The sequence below is a fragment of the Siniperca chuatsi genome, linkage group LG15, assembly GCF_020085105.1.
Source record: "Siniperca chuatsi isolate FFG_IHB_CAS linkage group LG15, ASM2008510v1, whole genome shotgun sequence".
NCBI classification, from domain to species: Eukaryota; Metazoa; Chordata; class Actinopteri; order Centrarchiformes; family Sinipercidae; genus Siniperca; species Siniperca chuatsi.
In genome coordinates this window covers 22,280,799-22,298,531 of record NC_058056.1, presented here as the reverse complement: position 1 = coordinate 22,298,531, position 17,733 = coordinate 22,280,799, and the positions used below count along the sequence as shown (strand labels likewise).

Genomic DNA, 17,733 nt, shown 5'->3' with positions numbered 1-17,733 from the left:
TTTCATACATGTGTTTTCAAAATGGACTCATACCATGTGACACTTTTTTGTCAGATAAGCCACCCCAAACATATTTTCCTTACACAAACACAATGTAGTCTCTATTATTATTTTTGAAAGTCAAATTATATCTACATAATGGCCGTTTTTACTTTGCATATCTTCCTGCAGTAAACTCGACCAGCTACTGATGATATACTGTATCATCTTGTGTTTTTCATTTCCTTGTAAGCTGCTACAGTAACAGCTCCGTCAGTCTGCTGCTGTCATTTGTGGGCACGGACGGGTTCCACTAACATCGCTGCTGTGATGGTTCACTGATGCAAACCAAGGAAAACGGTTAGCTGATCTTTCTATATTGATTATCTTTCATTAATATACATGTCATATTTTTCTACAAAACACATGTATTATGTGTCATACTAGCTGTTACAATGAGACATAGAGCACTTGAAAAAACTGGCACCTAGTTTTACAGAACAACTGAAAGCACAAATGTCTAACATGTTTTAAAGGATGGCAGATACTTATATTTAAGTTTTTCACTGTCAAAACACAAATCTTTTTGTAACTTTTGGTAATGTACTTGTAATGCCACATTCCTTTTTGTTTCATCTCAGGAATTCAACTTGTTCAACTGAACTTCTGTTGTTGACTGTGAAATTGAAAAATACAGTAACCAGAGGTATTTGTACATGACAATGTTTTCAAGGTGCACAGATTTAAATACCAGAAATACTTTATTGATCCCCGAGGGGAAACTCTTTCGTTTCAGCTGCTCACTATCACTTCAATGTACACTTGAGAATAGAAGGAATAGAAGTACTAAGCAAATCAAAATATAATACACTATAATACAGGTAAGATAAATTAAGTACAAGTGGATATAAAGTATAAAAGTGGATTTAGAGGTTTATAAGTATGTATATACATGCAGTATATAAACATTTAATACATGGTTTATAACACACTATAATGTAGTTGAAAGCAGTATAAGCAGCATACAAGTATTTATTAATGTATTTGTCAACAACTGTAACTCCGCCTCTGGGCACCCATAAGTGGAGGCCAGTGTATGAACAGATAATAAATGATATGTGTATCAATACACATGTATATAAAAAAAGTCATATAAAATATGTCGTCATACGAAAAGTTTAATTGCTGACAAATACTAAATAATAAACACTTAAAATGTCCTTATATCTGCTACATTATAGTGTGTTATAGACATTTGTTAAATGTTTTATATACTGTCTATAAATGCTGAACAGGGGGACTTAAAGTAAAGTGCTACCAAACATACAGATGTCTGATTTTAATTTATTTAAATAACATTTTGTGCAGTATAATCAGTGGAACAGTTAGAATACGCCTGATTGAAAAGCTCAAATAATTATTTACAAACATTTCAAATCTAAAATATTTAAAGGACAGATTCACATTTTTTTAAGTCAATCTCATTCAAGTTGGAAGATACCCATTTGATCTAACTCGTATTTGCTTCAGCTGAACTTTAAAAGGCATTTTTACACAGAAGAAAGACTGTAGATTTTGTCCCTCATCACTTACATTGGAATTCTGGATTCGATTCAATTCAAGGGATTTCTGTACGGCCATTATGGACAGGAGGAACGGTTAAAGCTACTAAAAACTTTTTTCAATGTACATTTGGGCATGTGAGTGTTATTTTAAAATAGACCTGAAAAAGTGAACCTATCCTTGGGGGTTTTTCTCCCAAGAATCAAGGGCAGAGGGTGTCGTATGCTGTGCAGATTGTACAGCCCTTTAAGGCAAATTTGTGATTTTGGGCTATATACTGTACATAAAATGTGACTTGAATTTAGTTTTTTATTATCCCTTTGTAGAGGCTTGGCAACACAAATCAACACTGAGAAAATCAACTCCATATGCCTTTAATATATTATATATATATATATTATATATATATTTTTTTTTTTGGGGATTAATCTTTAATATTGTATCCAGCTACGGTGACTTTATAGAGAAGGTTTTGTTATTTGCCTGCAAGATAAACACACAGCATGGTCTGCTCCCTCCAACGGCAATAAGCCCCCCCGCCCCCCCAGTGCTCAGACTTTTGTTTACCAGAGGCCAAATAAATGACTCCTCATGTTATTGATTATTTGCAGGAACAGGATGTGGACCTTTATTTTTATTTACATCCTGGGTCTAAACATCTGTCAGGTACATTAATATCATAAGATTGCACATTAGATCTTAAAATTCTAAATTGCAACGTTTAACTGCATTAAATTGAACGATTTTCTTTTGACTTTTACAGGCTACTGGAGAAGGTAAAATGATTTTGAGTTTCAAAAGTAGCATAACATTGTTCTTAAACTGATTTAGTGTATGTGACATTTTGATGTCTGTCTGTTTTGCATTTTTCAGACAATTCAACACAAATGTATTATGCCAAATTGACAATAGAGGAAAGTGCAATCGGAAACATAACTGAGATACTGAAAGGTTTTGTGAGTAACACCACTGTGCAAGTTGATGGCCTTGAAATAACAACAAGTAAATGTTTTCTAATATTTCAAATACTGCATGTTCTAATTGATTTAACTGGAATAAAAAAAAAAGATTGATCCCCAAGTAAAACTATTATACTTTTTTTCTAATCAGCTTGTCAGAATGTCTCGGCCCACACAGAGTGTACCTGCAAGCCTAACTACAGATGGAGTGATAAAGTTTGTAAGTCTAATCAGAAATGTTGTGGTGACAAGATATGCACCTTCCCACAAAACTTGGCTCACATGTGTGTTTCACACACCACAGGTATTTGGTCATTTCTACTGTGTTTGCTTGTGCATATATGTGTGTATTTGTCCAAATCAAACAAGCAAACGTCCCAAAAATTGACAACTTTTTTCTTCACAGTTGCTATCAAAGGATCCATCATTTTGACTAAACTGGAATATTACAATTGTCTATCAGATGACTCTGAGACATTTAAGCAATGTAATAACCAATTGTTAAATGAGGTAAAAACTAATATTTATGCATAAACAGCACATTACTTTATTACCGGTATCAGATCAGGTGTAATATAATTTATTTAGGGATTGTTATTTGCCAATAATATAAAGATATGTGAAAAAATTAAGTGAATGAGTTGTTCCCTTTCAGATGAAAAAAGTGTACAGCACTTTGAGGGGATTTGACATTTTAAAAATTAACAAATACAGGTACTTGCTTTGTTTACCAAATAAAATAATTTCTGTAATTCTTGTTTTCAATATGTGACTGAAATTTGTATTTTTTCTTCACTGAAGTGCTGGAAGCATCATCGTAGATTTTGAAATGACCATCGCTAACAGCGTCAATCCAAAAGATCTGATTGAAAAATCTAATCTCCTGAGCAGCAATCTGTCAGCATCACTTGAACTGGAGACTACAGGTAATTATATCCAACAGAGGGTGGGACCTCATTTTCAACTTGAACTGAATTATGGTTTGTCTTCTTTAAATCTAGTCTTTAATTTAACATGAATGACTTTAAACCATTTTTGATATAATCTTAGTCCTCCTTAGCAATCAGTTGGTCGGTCCACCACTTTGCTTCAGACTGAAATATCTCAACAACGATTGGAATTTTGTACAGATATTCATGGTGCCCAGAGGATGAATCCTAATGACTTAAATGATCTCCTGACTTATCATTTAGGGCCACCAGCAGGCCAAAGTTTTCAGTTATCCACTGAAATATCTCCACGTGTACTAGATGGATTGGTACAAATGTGGTACATTCATGCTTCCCACAGAATGAACTGTAATAACTTGTGATTCCCTGACTTAAGACCAGATTGATACCAACAACTAAGATGGTGAACACAGTACACATTACCTGCTAAACATCATCATGTTAGCATTGTTATTGTGAGCTTGTTAGCATGCTGACGTTAGCATTTAGCTCAAAGCACCACTGTGCCTGAGTACAGCCTCACAGACCTGCTAGGTCTCATCAGCCCTGTTTTGCAGCAGCAGCAGTTTAAAAAAAAAAGCTTTGATAAACCCACTGTACACTACCAGCCCAGCACTAAACAACAGACAGACAAATTTAGCGACTGTCTGGTGAATCTAGTGGAGCATTTAGCAGCTACAGAGCCAGATATTTCCCTCAGGAGTCTAACAGAGTTAAAAGAGAGTGGATATTAAACTTACATTCATCAGGTGGACAGAAACACGTCTTGAAATTAATGCTAATGTGTTTGCTGGATGTGTAAATTAGCAACTAAATCAATCAATGCAGGAGTTCAAGAGAAAGTTGATACTTTTAACTAAATTGACTCCACCATGAAGGAGCAGCTTACTTCTTTTTCACCAATAGTAGAAACTACAATCCTTAAAGGGTCAAAAAGAAGGAGCACATAACAAAAATAATAATTTTGTTATGGCTTAAACGAAGTTACAGACTCTGATCCTCAAAAAGTATACTCACTCACAGACAGACACACACCACACCTTCTGAATGTAGCTTATCCACAGTTTCTATACTGATTAAACTCTTATTTTTCACAGGTGTTGTCCATTTAAGCATGCCAACTAATCCTGTGTATTACCAAAGCAAGCACAGCCTCAAATGCACATCACAGGAGGACCTGGGCACCCTACCAGTGTGGCAGCTGAAAAAAGATATTTATGTCACAAAATTTGACATAACTAATGGCACAGAGTCAACAGTGACATCAGCAACAAGGGAGACTGAAGTTGAACTTCAAAACATAAACGAAGTCTGGGCAGGTATATTTGTTTCAGCCACTGTATTCACATTTTACACAATTAGCCTGCCAGCTTGCTTACAGTGACTGTGTAAATCGGTAATCAAGGTGAACTAAGGTCACTAAGCACATTTACTCAAGTACTGTACTTACCTGTAGGCAATACTACGAGACAAAGCCCAGAGCATCTTTTGAGCAGCTTAACAAGGGGGACGGATTTTGGTAACAAGGGGGATGGCATCCCCCCTCGTCCCCCCTCAAATCCTACCTATCTGTAGGATACCTACTGGTACTTACAGATCCAGCCACCTAGAATTGCCGGCTGGGCCATGTTAGGGCCAGGCCGATCCATGGCTGACCCCAGCAGGGTCTCTGCTGGGTACTTGGCTGAAATTAAATTTCCCTCAAATTCCCTCATGTGTGTATGTGTGAATGTGTTTTTGTGAAGGAAGTGCCATCTCATGGTGACACCCTGCAATTGAATGAATGGGAATGTTTACAGTGGAATCTAGACATGCCCTGTCAGGAAACATGAGGAAGAGGGGAGACTCCCAATGGCTGGGAGCTGGCTGGGAACTGGTTCCCAGTTGGCTGGCAGCCAAGAGGCCTTCGGTTGGGAGCAGAAATTCTGAGTGGCTGCCACTGTAAGTACAATTTTGAGGTACTTGTACTTTACTTGAGTATTTCCATTTTATGCTACTTTACTCTTCAACTCCACTACATTTTGGAAGGAAATGTTGTACTTTTTACTCCACTACATTTATCTGACAGCTTTATTTACATTTTTACATCTGCATATGTAAAAAAAAAAAAAGAGTCAGCAATGGGTTGAGGCTAAAGACTACAAGTTTGAAAATGAAAAAAAATCTGGAGGTGTGGAGTTAGAAAGAAGTGAGGTTACCAGACCTCTGTAGCCCACTTCTCATCTCTGCTTGAGGCTAGCAGCTTGAGGCTACATTAGCTACTACTAGCACCTGAATCTCCACCAGAACAGTCTGCGGTTGAGTTGCATTGAGTTCGACAATGTTATAGGAGTGCAATGCTAAACCGGTGGAGCACTTGATCAGTTATTTGAGGTTTAAATTACAGATGCTGGAGGAACAGTGGCTAGCTAGGTGAGGTGGTGGGACTGGTTTGTGTCTGAGGGAAAACCTGTGTAAAATAATTTACTTGGATTTTTGTCTATTTTTCTCACAAACAAAAACACAATCAGAATAATTTGAAAAATGCTATAATCACCAATGGTGGAGGAAGTCTTTTAAAAGTAGCAATGCTACAGTGTAAAAATACAAGTATTTGCATTCAGAAATATACTTACAGTATCAAAAGTAAAAGTAAAATCCTCATTATGCAGCATGACCCATTTGAGAATCATTGTATTGCTGCATTATAACTAGTGATGCATTAATGTGTACATGACTTTGATATTGCAACTGATAAAGGTGGGGCTCATTTCAATCACTTTACATACTGCTGGGTAGCTTAATCGATAATAATATATCAGAATTTATTAGTTAATTTATATTTTGTATTAATTATCTAAATTTGCAAAGTAGCTAGTAACTAAATCTGGAGTAAAAAGTACAATATTTCCCTCCAAAATGTACTGAAGTAAAATATAAAGTAGCATAAAATGGAAATACTCAAATGCCTCAAAATTGTACTTAAGCACAGTACTTGAGTAAATGTACTACCACTGATAATCACATAAAAGTTCTACACATAGTGGCTTTAACTCTTATCCCTTTTGTTTTCCTTAGGAGAGTACACATGTGTGTACCATCAAAACTCAAACAAAAACAAAATATCTCACAAAGCTAGTGCTGTATTGGACGTATGCCTCCTGCCAAACATTGACCAAAAAACGGCTCCACAATTTCCACGCTGCAAAAACAATTCAGGTCCACTGACTGTAAGAGCAATATGTGAGATAGGGAGTAGCAATGAAACTTATACAGTGACATGGGAAAGCCTTACAACAGGAATAACACTAATACCACTTGCTAGTAAGTACATTTTCTTGTGTTCATCTTCTTTGCTCATTCATTTAAATGAATCCTTGTGCAAACTTGTTATGAAAATACTTGACATACATATGTGATCTTTGCAGGTTCTTCTGAACTAACAGTTTATGCAGCTCAAATAAGTGTTAGCTGTGACTCAGCCAACTCTATACCACACCTAACATGCACTTTTAAGAACAGGTGCAATCAAACGAGAAATGCTTCAGTTGATATCAATATCATATATGGTATGTTTTAGTATTAGTTAAAATATTGTCAGAAAACAATGGCTTTGTCCGACATCACACCCATATTCTAGCAATATATTTCATTTTATACTACTGGCAACCATATGCCACAAGTTCTCAAATGTCTGAGTTGTGAGCAGTTTAACCAAAAAAGTGATCTGTGATCAAATATTCTAAAATCAAGGTTTAACTTTCCAGCTTTTTGCAGAACTTTTGACCGTATCCAAAAGCTTTCTTCAGAGTATTGAACTTCCTTAGTTTTTTTCCTAAATGTGGAAATTTAGTGATAAGAAGGGGTCATAATGTATATGTGGTCACTGAAGAAGGCCAGGGGATAGGGCCAAAAGTCCTGGAAAAGGATAAAATCTGATTAAAAAAAGATTAGACTAGATTTTTAAAAAACTGTTTGAATCAAATAAATAAAAAATTATTTGAACAAGAGATTGAAAAGAGATTAATTAGAAAGGTGATATTAAAAAACATATATACATATATATATATATATATATATATATATATATATATATTGGAATAGAAGTCCAGTAGTGCAACTCCAGCAGTCTATATATACATATAGTATATAGGTATAAGTATGAATAAGTATATTATAATAGTTACATAGTAGTACATTATAGTATAGTAGTAGTATAGTAAAAAGCTAGTAAGTGAACTTGAGTTTAGAATATTTGAGTGAATGAACTGAACCTGTGACCCCTTTGAGGTGTCTCGACCTCCAGGTTGGGAACCACTAATATAGGGAATACTGAATGAGTGAATGAGGGAGTGATTTCGGACACAGTGAATATTTCTGAATATTTTATGCCTCAGTGATCTTTACATGCACCAATGGAATTTCAGATTAACTTCTTGTTCTTCTGAAGTTGTACAGATATTAGTTGTTTTATTAACATATGTAATAAATGATAAATCAAGCCTTAACTTTTCTTCTTCAAAACAGCAAATGAAGCATTCTGTGCAGATGAGGGTGACTGGAAAGAAACCAAAGCTGGATTCACTGCAGTGTTAAAATGCAAGGACGCGTCTGGACAAAGACAAAGGAAATGCAAAGAGTAGGGCTGCAACTAATGATTATTTTTATTAGCATTTCCGATTAATCCATTAATCGTTTGGTCTATTTATTGTCCGAAAATAGTGAAATATTGCTTGTTTTGTGCAAACAGTCCAAATCCAATGCTATTCAATTTACTATCACAGAGGACTAAGAAAACTTGTGAATATTCAGTTTGATGAGCTGAAACCAATTCATTTTAGGCAATTTTTCTTTAATAAAAATGGTTTCTTCCATTTTATCCCTATTAAAAGGGTTTTTTGGGTTTGGGTTTTTCCTCATCTGATTCGAGGGTCTAAGGACACAGGGTGTCATATGTTGTACAGATTGTAAAGGCCCCTGAGGCAAATTTGTAATTTGTGATATTGGGCTACATAAATACAATTGACTTGACTTGCCTTATATGATTAATATTTGCAAATATATATGCAAATTTGTTGACTATTCATTTTCTGTTAATTGACTAATTGACTAATCAAATAATTGTTTCAGCTCTGCCACATGGGAACCGGAGGTTTCAGCGTGTGTCAACCAGGACTTGAACGATGTGCTGAAAAGGGCAATTGTAAGCCTTAACTTTAATAACTGAAGCTTATAAAATGACATATCCATCATTTGATAGAAAAGAGACTCATACCAAACCAGCTCATATTAGCAGAATATAAAGCAACAAATTAAAGTAGCCGGCTATTCAAAAGCTATAATCTACTTTGGGCAGAAAGAAATTTTACAAAATGATAGTTTTTACAGAAAGGATTATCTAACTTCAGCCTCAGGTTTTTGGAGATGAAATCCTTAGCGATAGTTGACGGTTTACATTTTGACACAATTAATCATCACGCATAAATCATCATTGTTTTTACAGATTGCTGACATTGGACTTGGCACACTAGATGAAAATGCTGCAGACGTATTTTCCCGCCTTCAGGCTGTCACTAATAACACACAGACTATCAACACTTTCGCCAATATAAATGCATCTATTCACGTACTCTTCAGTTTGAGTCAAAAGGACAAACTAAAGCCAAATGAATCATCATTTAATGTAAGTATTACAGAATCTTTGATTATCTTTATTGAATCTTTTTAATGTTTCAATTTATATGGAGGCGAAAAGGGAATTACTTAAATTTTTCATTTAAAGTTATAACCCTTAAGATTTTCATTTAAATCAAACCCCGTTTTTTATATTATTAATGGTCAGTATTTTTTTCTGCAATAGCCATTCAAAGTATTGACATTCATTAATGTCCTCTCTATATAGTAGTTTTTATTGTTAATAGCAGAGTCCATCATTCTTGTGTTGGATTCAAATTGCCTGAAACGAGGCATGTACTGTATGTATTCCAGCATAATTTTATCTCATTGATAAATGTTCACTGTTCATTTACACACTACACAATGTCAGACCTGCATTAATGCAAACTGAACCTTTCCTGCTGCTGCTGCTTCACAAAAGCATTCAACTAGTGAATGACATTGTGGCTTTTATTGTGCAGAAGCCACAGGAAATTCAATGTATTTCACCGCACTAACCAAAATCCTTCATCAAAAATTTGTCTACGAAACAAGACAACAGTCATTTTTCAGTTGTAAATATTGCAGGAAGTAACGGACCAATAAGGACCAGCTGAAGTGACAAGCTGCACACCTTTAAAGACAGTGACATGAAAAATCCTGTCCCTGTGTTACTTATTCATTTATCTCTTATTACATGCTAAATATCTGTTAAAAAAATAATTTGTGGTGTTTTTATATTAAAATACATCTCTTTACTCTTCCTGTAAAACATAAAAATATTTTTGATGACTCGTCTTGGGTGGCGGTTGCATAAATGTATCCAATCAAATGTGATTTGGAGTTAATTATATAAAACTTCACTTTAAAATTAGCTTGTGTGTGTAGCTAGCAGAGTAATATCATAGTAAGAAGTGTGAATTTCAGCTGGCAAAAACCTTATTTACATTTCCAAAGAATGTAGTTGAGCTCTGATTTATTCATTTAATTTAACTACAGAAGCTCTGATAGGCAAGTGAGAAAAAAGAATTCTGCTGATCGATTTTCTGTCTGATCTAAATTGTTTTCTTGGTGAGAAAAAAGTTTTGGCAGGTGATTTTTTGTTGTTGTTGTATTACTCATTTTGGCCACAAGAGGCTGAAGTGCACCACTTCAGATTAGCGCTGATGAAAATACATTTCTAGCCAAAAGACAGTAATGTTACATAACTTGCTAACACACAATGTATCTTGTGTTTAGAGGATGGAGAAACTAAAACTTACCTGGAAGAAAACATGAATTGTACAATTGAACAATGCTTTTAGTCCTATTTAAAACATGGGGTAGTGGTGCACTTCAGCCTCTTGTGGCTGAAATGAGTAATACAATACTTTTTCCCCAAAAAAATTTCACTTGCCAAAGCTTTTTTGACTTAAGCCTGGTGCACACTAGAGGATTTTCAAATTTTAACCGATTTTAAAAACATAGAAGACCACAGACATAACGACAGTTTTAAAAGATTTTTTAAAATTTAATCGTAAGAACACACACAACCCAAACTCATGTGATCAAATGTGATTTCAGAAAAAAAAAAACATGGCGGCAGAATGTCATCATCAGCTGGTTGCACTTGGTGTGCTATGTTTTTCCCACCTGTTTCACTGATGAATTTTTCCCCACCTGTTCTTAAGTCATAAACACAGGAGAGAAGACAATTTAGATCAGACTCAGATCAGAAAATGGATCACCAGAATTTTTTTTTCTCGCTTGCCTCTCAGGGCTTCCTTACTGTACAGCTATATATCACACCTGATAAGCTAAGCCACGCCCTCTGATTTTCACAATCTAATTCAATTTCAAGGATTTGATTCAAATCCCTCCTGTTTCTCTCAGAAATACATCATATTACTGAAGCTAAAGATGCTCTAACTGACATTTTACTGTGACTTTACTGTGCTCTGCTGTTGTGTGGAAAACTTTCATCTGCAGGATGAAATCAGATCCCAGTTGCTCATGGCATGATAGAAAAGGGCAAATTATTGGTTGACTTCAACATGACAACAGTTTCACCAGTTGCTCTTGTTTTGTATATCTTACAAAGTAGCTGATCAACGGGTGTTGTAGTATTAAACCTCACTTGCTGTTATCGCCAATCACGGGGGTTGTCACATCAACCAGGATTGAAATCTTAAGGATTATAACTTTAAGCTGCCAATAATGATTATTTTGTGCCAATATTCAGTGTAAATAATGTCAAATAGACATATTTTCCATGTATCCATGTAACCCTATTATTCTTTTTCATAATTAATACAACCAGGTGAAAGCCTTTTTCTAACTTTAAGCATACATGTTGTACTTCAAACAAACGCAATTAAAACAAGCTTCTTTCTTTTCAGGACTTTCTGGATTCATCCAGCAATTTGCTGGAAAAGTCTCTTGAAAATTCATGGGTAACAGAGGCTGACAAAAGCAGTTTCTCATTGGCTGAGAGATATCTGAGTTCTGTTGAACAAATTATTCATGCGGCAAACATAACAGGTGCCCCTAAAAAAACAAATATAGAGGTAGCCAAAAGCAATTGCTCACAGGAGTCAAATTGTTCCAGCACAGTGTTCAATGTCTCCATCGTTCTTGAAAGTCAACACCCTGGTAGTGTAAAAACAGCTGGGTTTAAAGAACTGCAGAACTATTTGCCCAACAAAGATGATAAGTACAACCCTAACAGCCACGTTGTGTCAGTAACTACTGAAAAGAAAGAACTGGATACACTTAAGGTTAAAATTACATTCCCGTTGCTCAAACCGAGGCCTCGCAACGTTGAGATAAAGTGTGTCTCATGGGAAAACAACACCAGAACGTGGTCATCAGAAGGATGCAAATGGACGTATTCAAATAGTTCTTCTAATGAGGAACAATGTGTTTGCACCCATTTATCCTCATTTGCCATTTTAATGTCAAAGACTCCCTTGTACATTAGTGGGTTAGAGGAGATAACCTACGTCGGACTGTCTATATCAGTCATGTCACTCATTGTCAGCCTTGTGATAGAACTGATCGTCTGGAACGCTGTAGTTAGGACAAATTCTTTATATTTACGCCATACTGCCCACGTAAACATTTCTCTATGTTTGCTAGTTGCAGATTGCTGTTTTTTAGCATCTTCTAAGCCAGGTGCTATTTCAGAAATCTGGTGTAAGACCTTTGTGGTGTTGAAGCATTTCTGTTACCTGTCCATGTTCTTTTGGATGTTGTGTCTGAGCAGCACGCTTCTTCACCAAGCAGTTTTCCTGTTCCATAATGTGAGCAAGAAAAACTACCTGAGGTTCTCATTAGTCCTGGGCTATGTGTGTCCTTTGCTTATTGTTGTTATCACGTTTCTTGCCAATAATGGTGATGAAGGCTTGTACTTCTCCAGTGAGACCTGTTGGTTGCTTTATTCTGGACTTCTGAAAGGGTCCATCCATACATTTATCATACCAGTCGGTATAATCGTTTTCATCAACGTGTTCTCCATGTTGGTAGTAATCATGAAGCTTTTGGATCACCCGAAGAATACAGAAAAGTCTCATGAAAAAGAAAAAAAGGCTGCCATAACTGTCATGAGGTCAGTTATTTTTCTGACTCCAATCTTTGGTGTGACTTGGATTTTTGGATTTGCTGTAATGCTTCTTGACCTCACAAGTGGATACATGGCTTACGCAGTCAATTATGCCTTTACCCTGCTGAACGCGTTCCAGGTATGGTTAATATAATTTTCCACTAAACATCTGGACCAGTAAAAGTATTTCTTGCTTAGTAACCTCTGTCGTCTCATTTGCAGGGTTTGTTCATTTTGTTAACCACTTGCCTGGGGGATAAACTGGTAAAGTAGTTTTAATTCTTAAAAGAAAATGCTAACCTAAATCACAATTTTACTTTGCATTCCTGGATGAATTATGTTTTGTTTTATTTTTTTACTGTTTTCCTTTGGTAGTAGACCAGCAGAAAATATTTTGAATATTTAAAGCATCAAGAGTCACCATTCTGCAATTATATCAACCAAACTTAAGTAGCCTCAATAGACCAGAATTCAATGCAGCCACATTTTCAGCAACCTAAGTAGATGATAAATATAGATGATATGGATATAGAGTAGATATAGATGAGGCTAATTGAGGAATATTGGGGGGGAAAACAAAAACTTAAAAGGTAACTTAACACCAGGGTGAAAAGGTGTGTTTCACTGAATTCTCTGGTTCAAAGACTGAAGTCTGTTGCAGTTCTGACTAGGGCTGGACAATTTGATCTAAAATCTATATCAAAATATATTGCCAAATTTATCTTGATAGCAAAAAATATTATGACTGTTTGGACAACTGGATAGTTGTCATTGGTTGTTGTAGCTGTTCTCAGTTTCATTTTATGGAATCAGTCAATTTACTTGTTTAAAACTGTGATGAGAGTACATTTAGACCAAAGGACTCACAATGCCAGTAATTAAATTAATTTAGTTTATTATCCAGCCCTATCACCCACCAGTGATGTCACAGTGTCCTGACACACCCTAGAGAAGTTAAACCACTGAAGGTCAGCAAAAACACAAGCTGGTGTTAAGTTGATCTTTAAAAGAATAGTTTTTGAAGAAAAACATTTTGGGGAATACAGTTTCTTGAAGAGAGTTAGATGATAAGATCAATACCACTCTCATATCTGTTCGTTAAATATGAAGCTACCAGCAGTCAATTAGCTTATCTAAAAACAACAATTTGTGGATCTAGGGGGAGTCTTGTCATCACCGTGAGGTTACCAGGCAGCCAGTGGAGACTCCAGGAAGTTACTGCTCCTGGCCAAGAAATTGTTGTTTATAATACTTCAGTTTTTGTACAGATTAAACAAAGGTATATAACGTGTTCATTTGGGAGCCAAAATGTCGAACTATTCCTTAAAGGATACATACACTCCATGATTTTGTGTGAAAAAAGCTCAACATTTTTTCACATTTTACAGTGAAGACATTTCTTGGGAACTGTGGCGACTTTTAAAACAACAACTGTTTAGAAATTTCAGGATTTGGGGTCACTATTGGTGCTCTACAGCAAAATCAGGGAGTGTATCCAAATTAAAACACACTGTCACAAGTTAGACTTTGTTAGGGAGTTAATTGTAGACCTGGTAGAGCGTGTACATGTAACAATGCTGAGTCGTTAATCTGGCCGAGGCCTGTTGCTGTGTTTCATCCCCTCTGTCTCTCCCCTGCCTTTCCTGTCTCTCTCACTCTACTGTGACTATCAAATAAACCAGAAATGTAATATAGCAGCATTAAAAATGTTTTAATCCAATTTTCGCAGACCCGTGAAGCACTGCTGAACCGTCTAAAACACAATGTAAGTGCACTAAACTGGGTTTACTCATATGTAAAATACCACAATGACTATTGATTAATTTTACACATCCATTTCATCTGTTCTCCAGGCTCCAGCATCGACTATTGACAGCTCCACAAAGTTAGACTCAACTTTGAAGAAGTGAAAATCGTCTCAAATATGTGCACTCTTAAATCAAAACAAACTACATTTTACACATAAAACCACAGATAATAGCATAATAAGCTACATTCACTCTCTGATTTGACTACTTTTTTTGTTGCTTATTTTGGTTTATTACCTGTGATACAAGTTAAAGTCCACTGTACAATGTTGTAACGTTGGTTTAGTAGATATCTGTATTTCTGACATTTCCAAGCTGGATTATTTGTTTGTTGCTTTAAATTAAACTACATATTAATGTCAAATGGTTTAAGCAATACTGCATATTACATGTTTTTCCATTAGTACTGAAGCACTGAAATGCCACAGAAACACTGTCAACTGAAAGGCTACAAGGATGTCTCACACTTTGTTTTGTAAAGGGGAGTTAGGCATACATCTGAATGTTGCTTTAGAGATCCTGTTTTCTTCATTTTCTTCGCCCTGTTCTGCCCACTCCTCGTCTGTGTCATCCACTGAAATCCCTTTTTGGGCTGCCATCTTGCGGTAGGCCTGGCACTCAATTTCTGCTCTGCAACATACAAAAACAGGGCAATACTTATTTACCTGATGTATAAAGTAATTGTATAAGGTTACTGGGGCTGTGTATTTGAAAGAAAAGCTTTGTATGTAAAATAAAAGTTCAATTAAAATATTACAAGTGTGAAAATCAAGGAGGTTTATGGAGAGGTATGATTCACAGAATGAGATAAAACCAGCGGTGAAGGAATTGGAAAACTGGGCTTTCATACTTTTTAAGGAATCGAACACAGTCCTGGTGTCCGTATATTTCAGCTATCCGCACAGGTTTGTCTCCACAGCAGTCCTCCTTGTCTATAGGGGCATGGAGGGAGTGCAGCAGCCGCAGCACAGCCAGCCTGCCGGACTCTGCAGCAAAGTGTGCAGGGGTCCATCCATGCTCCGTCGTCAGACACAGCCTGGCTCCATGCTCAATGAGGATCCTGACCGTTTCTGTATGTCCTGTGGAAAAGGCATGACAGGGTGATCTGACACATGCATTTAAGAACCTGGTGATTTTTTAATCTAGTCTGTTAAAAACTAATTATTTTTTACTGTGGTAAAGGAAAAGAAGATGGAAGAAATAAGAGGAAGTGTGGAGGAAACAACAGAAAAAACAGTAAATTCAGTAATGCAACAAAAAGGGCGCCACATTAAAGGCACAATCCATTTCCCAAACGTGAACAAAAGGGTATTAGAGGTGAAATAATGAATCAATTTATCAATTAGTTGATCAACAGAAAATTTATTGGCAACAAATTTAATAATTTATTAATTGTTTAAATCATTTATCAAGCGAAAACACCAAACATTTCCTGTTTCCAGCTTCTCCAATGTGACCAATTGCTGCTTTTCTTTGTTTTATGTCATTGCATTTGAAGATGACATATTGGGCTCTGGGAATTTTTGATGAACATATTTCAAGATTTTCGGAAATTTTATAAACTGAACGATTAATTGAAAAAATAATCCATCAAATACTTGATAATGAAACTAATCGTTAATGGTTAAAGCCCTAATATTTATCAATTCAAAACTTGGAACAGCACTTGGAAAGTTTGGAACAAATCAATCCCAATTTGATTGACAGGTCTTTTAATAAACAGACTAAAGGTTACTAAATCCAAGTTATTGATGTTTTCTAATGCTGTACTGTAGCAAAACGTTTAGTTTAGCGTCAAACCTCAAAACACAGGAGTTAAAAACATGCCACTAAGTTAAATGCTGTTCATTTGAGAAACACAAAAAATATTATAATTCAGCTTTCAACCCCAACATATGCGGATGTAATTTACCTTTAAAAAATAAATAACTGGGCCTTTGGATTTGGCGAGCTTTTACCTAAACTGTAACGTTACAGCAGAAAGAAATCATTTGACCGAGAAACAGCTAACTAACGTTACAGTAAATGTAAAATAAAATCCCCAAATTAGCAGGAGAATATATGAAACTGTCCACTTTCAGAGCATTTTAAGACCCCTAGGTGTATCAGGAAAAAGGTTACGGTAAATTTCCCCAGATCCACTAACTACCTTTAGCTGCTGCCCAGTGAAGAGGTGTCTTGTAGCTCCAGTCGATGTCTCTCTGATTGGGATTGCATTTATTTTGCTCCAGAATCTCCTCAACTTGATCGAAATCCCCCGCTGCTGCTGCCTGGTGCAACTCAGTCATTTCGTTACAGAGGTTGCCTAGCAACAGTTATCAACACAAGATGGCGCCCAGTGCTAACTTGAACCTGTAAACGGTAATGCTGCCACCTGCTGTAGATGGGGGTGAAACCAGGGTGTGTCTCTTTTAAGTACATGACACACGGAAGAGACTGAACTTAATGTGCACATATGCTTATAAAAGATCATTTAAAGTCGCGGACAAAGAATTACGTTAGCTTTTAAAAATTTGTGAATGAAAAATTTAAGCTAAGCGACCGTTAGGCTAACATTAGCCCGTCAATATCTGGAAGACAGGAAATATGACAAAAATGTCTTTTGTTGTGTACAATTAAGACTCCTATTTAGAAATTAGCATACCTGTGATCAGTGATAGAGATAACTTGTTTCATGAGGGATGTAAACAGATTAATTGCAAGAATATATGCCTACTATTTATTGTTGAGAGGGAGTAATGGAAATCAGACAAATACTTTGGTTAGACTTGTGACAAGATAGTGGTCAGCTAGTATCAATGCTGAGTGGAGAATGATAAAACTTCCTTAAATCAACTCTACCTCACACCACACCACAGAAGCTACATGAATCCAAACCGGAATTATCAGAGGAGGGTTTTTCTTTTTTAAACACTATACCTGGTTGTGCATTAAAGCCTGCAATTTCTTGCAAGATACAGTATCTGTAACACAGAGACAAAACACGAATTATTCTCTTTGGACCAGGAACTTTGTTTATTTGTGAATTTTACACATATTGGTGCATGTATAAAATAATCTCAAAATGTTTTTTTTTTTTATGAATAGCTTTATGTGTTGCCAGTAAGTGTTTAGCAATGACATGAGAGTCCAACTCCCGTCTCCGATGGTTCTTAAAAATGAAAAGCTGTGTTCCCCTTGAAAAGATCACCCACAGTCTTAGAATAGGGTATAATTAAACATTTATTTAAAACTTGGCAGCCTATATCAACGGTGGAAAT

At 35.9% G+C, this 17,733-nt stretch overlaps 2 protein-coding genes across 3 annotated transcripts; one reads left to right on the top strand and one right to left on the bottom strand.

Annotated features, from left to right (window-relative positions):
* Positions 1-227: 227 nt before the first annotated feature.
* adgrf3a (adhesion G protein-coupled receptor F3a) lies at positions 228-15,245 on the top strand. 2 transcript variants are annotated; one of them, XM_044166150.1, is made up of 19 exons: positions 235-339; positions 621-685; positions 2,154-2,208; positions 2,306-2,318; positions 2,416-2,544; positions 2,653-2,805; positions 2,908-3,011; positions 3,157-3,215; positions 3,303-3,427; positions 4,549-4,770; positions 6,509-6,754; positions 6,859-6,999; positions 7,958-8,069; positions 8,561-8,633; positions 8,934-9,113; positions 11,464-12,804; positions 12,888-12,929; positions 14,395-14,430; positions 14,519-15,245. In XM_044166150.1, exons 3-19 carry the CDS (start codon positions 2,161-2,163, stop codon positions 14,573-14,575), a joined length of 3,081 nt encoding a protein of 1,026 aa, XP_044022085.1. In that variant the 5' UTR covers positions 235-339; positions 621-685; positions 2,154-2,160; the 3' UTR covers positions 14,576-15,245. The 2 variants fall into 2 exon arrangements, with proteins under 2 accessions (XP_044022083.1, XP_044022085.1); XM_044166148.1 differs by lacking the exon at positions 621-685 and having other exon boundaries at positions 228-339.
* On the bottom strand, positions 14,358-17,066 carry LOC122861565 (ankyrin repeat domain-containing protein 66). The gene is made up of 3 exons (XM_044166152.1): positions 16,623-17,066; positions 15,324-15,552; positions 14,358-15,103 (listed from the first exon to the last, which is right to left on the bottom strand). The coding sequence occupies exons 1-3, from the start codon at positions 16,759-16,761 to the stop codon at positions 14,935-14,937; spliced, it is 537 nt and encodes a 178-aa protein (XP_044022087.1). The 5' UTR covers positions 16,762-17,066; the 3' UTR covers positions 14,358-14,934.
* Positions 17,067-17,733: the final 667 nt, after the last annotated feature.